This window comes from Onychomys torridus, chromosome 8 (assembly GCF_903995425.1).
Source record: "Onychomys torridus chromosome 8, mOncTor1.1, whole genome shotgun sequence".
Taxonomy (NCBI): domain Eukaryota; kingdom Metazoa; phylum Chordata; class Mammalia; order Rodentia; family Cricetidae; genus Onychomys; species Onychomys torridus.
The window spans coordinates 18,247,385-18,256,585 of record NC_050450.1 but is presented as its reverse complement, the minus strand read 5'-3'; the positions used below and the strand labels follow the sequence as shown (position 1 = coordinate 18,256,585).

Genomic DNA, 9,201 nt, shown 5'->3' with positions numbered 1-9,201 from the left:
CCACCCGGCTCTGCCTCCCGAGTGCTGGGATTACAGGTGTGCACCACCACCGCCCGGCCCGGAATCTTTGTTATTAGTCTGAGAGATGTCCAACTGTATCTTTTCATTGGAGGCAGAACTTTCAGCTAAGAGACAATCCTTTGACAGAGGGCAAGACACTACAGTTTGGTAGATATCTGTAAGACTAACTGTGTCTCATTATCAGAGAAGCAGTTGGTGGGTTTCAGTTTATACAAAAGTTCTCCTAATCAGTTCTCTGTTGTTAAACACCTTTTGAGCTACCTACAGCAACTGGAACCTACTAATACCTTTTCCCCTGATATCTGGGGTTGACTGGGTGACAAAGGAAATCTTTTTAGTAGCTGTTTTTAATCCTGTATAAAGGACCTAGCAAAAGTTGTTTCAAGTCTCTTTGGTCAGTACTGGACAAAAGGCCAGTCCTGGGTTTTCTGGCAGTGACTCCTCCCGCCCAGCCGTGGGCATGTTTTTCTTCCTGTTTTCAGAGAATGGTGGGTTTGAGTTTTTCAGTTATACAGCTCATTGGTTAGTAGTATGAGTCATGAAAGGGAACGAAGTAGAATTTTCTTTTTCCTTTAGGCTCAGCCCAGGGGAACTTTTCTGCTTCCCTGCAGCTGCTTAGAGTAGGCACAGAGCAGAGGGGATGCTCACCTAGGGGAATTATTCCCCCCTCCCTGTGCACATTCTGCTTAGATGGCAGGGGGCCCTAGATGAGAGGCCCAGCCCCTCCCCACCTCCACACAGGTACTGAGCCAAACAATGAAACAAGCTCTTGAAGTGGGACAGGTGAAAGTCCCCCCCACTATGACCTGGCAGAGTCAAAAGGATTCAGGTCCCCAACAAGAGGGGAAACAGAACTCACACAGAGAGGGGTGGGGGAGAAACTAGGGGTGGCCCCACACAGTCATACAGCTGAGCAGAAGGATCCAGTGACATCTCACATAGATCCCAGACCTTGGATCAGCAGCCGTGTCTGACCTCTCCTATGTGTTCAAACATAAGGTGCCTTAACAACACTTACCTCCAGAGGTGACAGGCCAGGTGAGTTCCTAATTTGTTTTCTTTTCGGGTGAAAGTGTCAAACACCTCTGAAGCATTTGGCAGCAATTGATCAAAGGGGACCCTGGGGACCTGGAACATCTCAGGTTGTACACCCCTAGAAGTTCCCTGACCACTTTACTCTTCCTTCCTCCAAGGGGCTCTGAGACCCATGGTGTCTCAAGGTCTAGTCTTTAGGATCTTGCTGGGGCCTCCAGAAAGATTGTGAGGGTATTCACCATGAAAGACTGCTCAGACATGGGTTTAAGCCAATACAAAGTATTAGCTGGTCAGTGATTGCACTGGGTTTTCAGGATCCCAGCATAGCCCTGAGCTGTTGCTTTAACTTTTGCACAGAGGCTGTAGCTTAATCTACTGCTATTTCAGCCAGCAATTGCAACTCTGCAGTTACCAGCCTGCTTCTCTGGCAGTGACCCGGCCACTCAGACCACAGCCTGGCAGGGATTATGTTCCCTCAGGCACCAGCTCTGCTGCTACCGCTAAAGGAAGCTTTAATTAAATCCTTCTCATTGTATTTATAAATAAGACTCGAGATTCAAAGGCTGGGGTGAAAACTTGCTAGCTCAGAGAGGTTGAGTAACAGCTAGTTAACCTCTTCTTGCTGGCATCTCCTGAAGAGAGTGTCCTTCCACTCCACCAAACAAAAAAAGCCACACCACTCCCAATCCCTCTCTACTCCTTCCAGTGTGCCTATCTCTTCCAGATGCCCTCTGATGCTCTGTAATTACTTTCTGTCAACTGGTTGTTAACTCAGAATCCTCACCCAAGGTTAACTTCAACTAATATATTTAACTAATGCAAATGCAAACTTGAGGTTCACAGTGCAATCGAATATCACCCAACACTTTTCTCTGGGTGAGCTTTTAAGCACAAAAAAACATGTCCTGGCTTTACATACTTCAGTTAGCAAGAACAGTTAGCCAGAAGCATAACTACAGAAGCCAAAAAGCAAGGTTACTACACTTAGAAACTTTCCCAGAACTATAGATTTTGATAGATTAGGTCTTTGTTTACATTTTTGGCAGGTGGTGCTGTGTACAAGCTGAATTTTACAGCCTGAATGGCACTTCCATCGTGGAGTCCTGAAGTCCGTTGTGCTAAATTCTGGGAGCCCTGTTACAAAACAGTCTCTTAGGGTAGGTGAGTATTTGTCTATGTAGCAAATTATGTTGCCACAGTAGTAGTGGTGCACCCCTTTAATCCCAGCACTGGGGAAGCAGAGGTAGGTGGATCTGAGAGTTCAAGTCCAGTCTGTTCTACAGAGTGAGTTCCAGGACAGCCAGGGCAACATAGAAAAACCCTGTCTCGAAGAAACCAAAACCAACCACAACAACAAAAACCAAATTATGTTTGAAAAAGTGGGGGATTTATAGCTCCAGTGATAGTATGTGCTCTTAATCTCAGCTGAATGGCAGAAGCAGGCAGTTCCGTAAGAGTTTGAGGCCAGGCATAGCAAATTCCAGGTCAGCCAGTGCTACACAGTAAGACTTTGTCAACACACACACACACACACACACACACACACACACACACACCTGCACGAAATTGTGAGCCATGTTATAAGTGTTCTGAACTCATCGGGTAGGTGTGGTTAGGAGTAAGACCTGGTAGCTGAGAGTTGGCTCAGCGGTTGACAGCACATGCTTTTACAGAGGAGGTCCTCTGTTCACTTTCTGGCCATCCATCCACATGGCTGCTCACAATGGACTAGAACTCCAGTTCAGATGCCCTCTTCTGGGAGGGGGGGAAATCATGTTAGCATAAAGTAGTCAGTATATAATGAGGCGCCACAGTGCAAAGTCAGGCTCATGGTATCCTCAGCAGCAAATAGAACACTCAGTAGATCGACTTGCTTTATATGCCGGCCTCAAAGTACTGCCATTCATAAGGACCCTAGAACCCCATCGGGCGACGCAGATGAATCACTGCTTGGACCCAAGCAACCAGCAGAGCGTGAAACAGCCAGAAACGGGGCACGTGACACATGTCGCGTGAACGTCGAGGTCGGCCAGAGTATACTACAAAAGTCTGGAGACAAACCGGACAGAGACACAGAATCAGCCAGGTCTTTCCAGCCCCAACGAGCGGGCTGTCAAACACGACCAGCCAGGCGGCCGGAAACTTCCCAGCCCCGTTTCCTCTAGCGTCAAGGCGCACGACCCAGGGCGGGGCAGAACGGGGCTCCACCCCCGCGGCCAGGCGGGACTTCCGGCAGGGGAGTGACGGGCGCGGCCTGGGCGGCGGCGCATCCTAAGGTGGCGGCTGCCTGAGGTGATAGCGGCCCGTGGACTCGGGCACCGGAACGAGCCGCGCTGGCGGCGGCGGCGGTAGCCGCGATGATGGAGATCCAGATGGACGAGGGCGGAGGTGTGGTGGTGTACCAAGACGACTACTGCTCGGGCTCGGTTATGTCGGAGCGCGTGTCGGGCCTGGCGGGCTCCATCTACCGCGAGTTCGAGCGCCTCATCCACTGCTATGACGAGGAGGTGGTCAAGGAGCTCATGCCGCTGGTGGTGAACGTGCTGGAGAACCTGGACTCGGTGCTGAGCGAGAACCAGGAGCACGAGGTGGAGCTGGAGCTCCTCCGCGAGGACAACGAGCAGCTGCTCACGCAGTACGAGCGCGAGAAGGCGCTGCGCAAACAGGCCGAGGAGGTGCGTGGGCCCCGGCCGCCGCGGAAGGGGACGGAGTGGGGAGGCGGCCCGGCCGGGCGGCCCGGCGCGCGGCATCCGCCGCTGCAAGTGCCGCTTTCTCCATCCGGTTTGCAGCCAGAGCGCAGCCGGTGCAGAGTCCCGGAGACGTGGGCCCAGTCCTGCTCCCCTCTGACCTTGGCTGCCGCCTGCTGGCTCTGGGTTTTTATTCCTTCGGTCTTCTGAGCAACTTGCCCTCGATGATCGCAAAGCCCAGAAATTCTACTATTCTGGAAGTAAACGCTCTTCTGTTTATGGTGGGAAGTGGCTCCTTATCTGAGGTTAAATTCCATTTCAGTGAAGTTGACACAGTCTTAGGGACTGTTCTTGAAATTAAAAGTCCTTTTTGATTTTTTTGGCTTCTTAAATTAGTGGCCCCGTGACCCGGTTAGGATAAAAGCTTTTTTTTTTTTTTCCCTCCTTATATTGTGGATTGCTTTGCTTTTGACTGTGGAGATGCTGTTTCTGAATTGAGGTGCACAGGCACCACTTGACTGGCTTCCTCAAGTTCTCAACATAGGGGGTTCAAACATTCTTAGGATGTGAGGAGGAGGGCTCAGGGTGACCTCAGACATTTTACTGAGGAGGGAACTGGCTTCAGAAAGTGTCTGGGCTAGACCAAGGTCACACACTGACCACTTTTGAAAGGACAGGCCAAGATCTAGGGTAGACCTTGGCACCAGCCCAAGCTTTTCCTTCGGGGTCATATTGCTGCATAGTGGGGCAGTTCCCCAGAAGTCTGCAGTGTTCGGCCCTTGTAGCCCAACCCTGGCGCTGTGTGTGACTTGTGCCTTCTCTCACTCTCCATTGTCTTGAACTCTCGGGGGACTTTTGGTACATTGACAGAGAATTCGGGTATTTTTCCCTCTTGCCTCTGTGCTTACATAGTCAAGATCACTGATGTGGAGGAAAAGGAGAAAATGAAGGTGGACAGCCGTAAGGCTGAGTTAGAATCTTACAATTTAAAAATGGGCTCTGTGGAATAGGCACCTGCTCTCTGTGGTGTTGACACTTTTTCCCAGTTTAATCACAAGTTGGGTTAAGGAGTGAGTGTCCATGTGGCTTGCAGACTGCAGCACTGTCAAGATCCAGCTCTTTAGAGAAGCTGAGCAAAGCAAGAAGTAAACAGATGCTGGGCTGGCCAGGTGGAAGATGCTGTTAAGTGCCCACACTATGCCCTTGGAGGGACCTCCATGAGGTTAAAACTAAAGAGTGACTAGATACTGTAAACAGTTGGCATTCTAGCTATTATGTGGAATGAAGTAGGTGGTTATCTTCAGTTCTGTAAAAACAACAAAACACCACACACAGCTGTGCACTAGTGGCCAGCTTCTTTTTCTAGACAGGGACTTGAGATCAGATGGGTGTGATGTGCCAGGAGCTATGCATCACTGGATGCAGACTTGTCACAGTGCAGAAGAGTGCTGTCCCAGGCACCTTGCTTGCTCATCTTAGTCAGAGGTCGGTAACCTGAGCTGCTAGCAGCCTTTGGAGAAGACAGAACCTTCAAGGTTTTTGTTTGTTTGTTTGTGTCTGTTTTTCAAGACAGAGTTTCTCAGAGTGTAGCCCTGGCTGCCCTACAACTCACTGTGTAGACCAGGCTGGCCTCTAACTTACAGAGATCAGCCTGCCTCTGCCTCCTAAGTGCTGGGATTAAAAGTGTGTGCCACTGCCCTGCAGGCTTTTAAAAATCCTTAGAGAAAACATTTTAGCCCTCCACTTCTTACCCTGATACCAAGTGGTTCATTCTCTAGAACTCAGGACCTGGGAGGAGGGACTTAGATGTAGAGTTTGCAGACGCCAGTCTGGCCTTCCTATCCTCAGGGACCACACACCTTTCCCAGCTTCTCTCAGACTTTCAGTTGTAGCTGTATCGTAAAGTGAGTGGGTTGCCAGGAGTAATGAATCAGTCCCACTACAAGTATCACTGTTGGCCATTGGTGTCCCAGAAAGAAAATTGTAGCAAGGTGAATTTAGCAGTGAGGGCAGAGTCCCTAATACAGTTTCAGGTCAGCCTTAGATGGCATGGCTTAGGCCTTGTGATCTGTTGAGTTGTTACTGATTGGGAAGATTCTAATAGGAAGTGTTTTTTATCCCAAAGTCCTTTCTCACTGGAAGAGAAAAGGATTAGAAAGGGGCAGCCAGCTGTGCTAGCCTTTGCCTTACAGTAGACAAGCACACAGATCATAGGAAGAAAAATTATGAGTTTTTTGGGGGCGGGGGGAGCCAGGGGGTTTGAGACAGGGTTTCTCTGTATAGCCTTGGCTGTTCTGGAACTCGCTCTATAGATCAGGCTGGCCTTGAACTCAAGAGATCCGCCTGCCTCTGCCTCCTGAGTGCTGGGATTAAAGGCGTGTGTCACCAGTGCCCAGCAAAAATATACGTTTGAGAGACAGAGAATTAGTGTCTTTATTGCCTTTAAGTCTTCTTTACCCTAAAGAATGTGCTAGGAAGCATTCTTTAGCTCATCTCAAGCAACTCAGGTGGGTTCTTTGGCCATTTACTGATGATGTGGCATTTGCTGCTACACAAAGAAAGACTCCAAATGGAAGAGTGTGATCCAAGATTTCTTTTTTTTCCTAGTAAAACAAGAATAGTCATGATCATAGAAAAACATTTGCATGGGATTAAATGGGGGCAGGGGTAACCTGAACACCAAACCTACTCAATGAATAGTACCTTTCATAAGTGAATTAATGCGTTAAGTCAGGAATTTGTGTTTTTATTTTCATATTACAAATAGTAAATTCACCACTGCTTGGAAAACATATGGTCTCTTTTTAAAAAATACTTTTATGTGCATTGGTGTTTTGCCTGATTGTATGTCAGTGTGAGATTTCCTGGAACTGGAGTTACAGGCAGTTGTGAGCTGCCATGTGGATACTGGGATTTGAACCTAGGCCGTCTGAAAGGCAGTCAGTGCTCTTGACCACTGAGTCATCTCACTAGCCCCAGCTTGTGGTTCCTCAGTCACATTAAGAGCAGTTGTTTCCTAATGTGCTAAAAAATTAAACTCAGGTCCCCTTGAATGCTGAGCTACACCCCCAACTCCTAACATTGATTTCTATGGAAAAAGCTGTTAGGCTGTGGTAGTCAGAGTTGTCTTTCCTTTTGCCTCCCCAAGTTGTTCCAGTGTAGCAATCCTGGAGTCACCAGGAGGAAACAGTCGTTTCCTCCATGTTGTGCTCAGAGCCTCCTCATACATGGTATGCAAGTGCTCATCCTTGTTCCAAGAAATTCTAAAAGATGGAAACAAATAGAAATAGGTACAGAAACAGTGTGCAGCCAGAGAGAACACAGGACTGGCCAACTGGAGTCTTGAGCCCCTAGACTGATGCTTTGTTATGTATTGTTGTGATGTCCTGCTGTGTCAGAAATCCACTGTGGCAGCGCAGACAACAGGGCTGAGGACCTGTAATAGAGGTCAGTTCTTCCAAATTCTAGATTTAAGTAATATGCTTTTTAAAACTTTGTTTTTAAATAAAACACAGAAAACATGCAAAAATAATATTCTTCACCCGGAGTCCCAAATGTGAGCTTTCTTCCATGTTGCCTTTTTTTTTAAAGCTCTGTCACCCTCCAAAGGCCTCTTCAAGACTCTTGCAGTGTCCCTGCAGTCTCATATTTGAAACAGCTCCTCATTTCTGCTGTTTGCAACCTTGATACATGATGACCACTTAGGTTTGTCCCTTTTCAAGGGGTGCCTTGGTCTGGCTTTCATGTGACCTGGTAACCAGACCCATCTTCTAGAAAGAAAGCTAGCGCTACTGAGATTGTGACATCCTGGTCATGTGAAAGATGGTGTCTTGAAGGTGCGTGAGACCCAGGTTGATACCCCTTTCTCAGGTTCCTACTTTAAGTGGGAAGAGGCCTCCTACCTTCCCAAGTGCTGCTTCTCTCGCTTTACCCTGGAAAGGTTTATCAGACTACTTCTGCCGCCCCAACTGAAGAGAACATGAACGTTCCCCATCATGCACCAACTCTGAAGAGTTTAGTATCTTTTGGCTTATGGCTGTTTCTTCCCCTCCCCCACCCCCGGAGTTATTCTCTTTTCCCTACCTGTACCCTCAAAGAGATGCTAGCCCTGTGTGATGGGAAAGAAAGCCAGCTTCTTGTTTCTGTGCACATCTCTCCACACTAATGCTTTAGTTCCTGAGGCGTAAGGACTGTCTCTTTGGAGCAACCATTCTGCCATACAAACTTCCTGTGACAATGGGCCTGCCCGTTTTTATACTATTCAGTTCAGTAACCACTGGCTACAGTGGCCTGTGAGCATTTTCACTGTGACTGTTGGAACTGTGGAAGTGGGCTTTGTTTTTCCTTTTTCTTTTTCTAGTGCTGGGAATGGAAAACAGGACCTCAAAGCATGGTAGGCAAGTTCTCTACTATTGAGCCACATGCCCAGCCTCTGTTTTTCATTCCTTTTAACTTGAAACAAACACATGTGGCCAGGACAACCATACCAGTTTATCTGTCTGTGTGAGCAGTCCGGCTGAGTTGACTTCATATAAGAGCAGGTGACTGATATTTTTAAGTTAGCATCAGACAAGAAAGGAAAGTGCTTAAAACATAGGTTTGTACCAGGCCTCGACTCCCAGCACTGGGGAGGCAGAGGTGGGTGGATTTCTGTGAATTAGAGGCCAGCCTGGTCTACAAACTGAGTCTCAGGACAGCCGAGACTGTTCCACAGAGAAACCCTGTCTCAAAAAACTAAAAAACAAGACCCCCCAAAACAAAACAAAACAAAACAAAAACCCCAAACCCATAGGTTTGTATCTTTGAGTGGACATTTCCCAGTTAGAGAGCTGTGTGGAGACCAGGTAGAGACTACTGTGTGACGGTGGACGAGGGTGCCAGCTGTCTAGGAAACAGCCCAGGAGGTGATGAATTCTCACTGGGCTGCGAAGAGGACTGTTGGGGAAATCCCTGGTGCCTGGAAATCAGCTGTGCCGTTGGACACAAGGTTGAATCTTTGCTTATGAGCTTTATTTCCTCCTTTAGTCTTTTGTTTGGGGGGTAGAGGTTAACTCTCGTATCTAGGTCTCATTGACATACACTGACTGCATATGCTTAGTGTCCAGTTTGATTTTGAACACTTGTGTAAGCCCCTGAAGTCTTGCACACTGTTGTAGCGTTCTCCCAGATCTTGTTCTCTGCTTGTCTCTGCCTCTCACCCCCATGACTGTTTACCTCATTCTTTAACGTTCATCTTGTAGGTTTAACTCAGTGGACTCAGGCGGGTACTGTTGTCTGCCTTTTCACTGTGCTTCATGGTTTTGAGATTTGTTGAGGTTGTTGCCTGTGACACATTGAATACCTGTTATAGATAAGATATTTGGGGGATAATAAGTTAAATGTGACATGCCTCTATCTTTAAGGATGTCCTTCCATTTGGTGATGTTTCTCTGAAAGATTCCTGAAATCAACAGGGACA

The 9,201-nt window shown here is 47.9% G+C and overlaps 1 protein-coding gene across 15 annotated transcripts in view; it reads left to right on the top strand.

Annotated features, from left to right (window-relative positions):
* The first annotated feature begins 3,266 nt into the window (after positions 1-3,266).
* The window catches only part of Mapk8ip3 (mitogen-activated protein kinase 8 interacting protein 3), a 41,774-nt gene continuing 35,839 nt past the window's right edge, over positions 3,267-9,201 (top strand). For all 15 annotated transcript variants that reach the window (XM_036197865.1, XM_036197860.1, XM_036197870.1 and 12 more), the window contains exon 1: positions 3,267-3,731. In XM_036197865.1, coding sequence (XP_036053758.1) covers positions 3,414-3,731 — 318 coding nt within the window. In that variant the 5' untranslated portion in view covers positions 3,267-3,413. The remainder of the gene's footprint in view (positions 3,732-9,201) is intronic.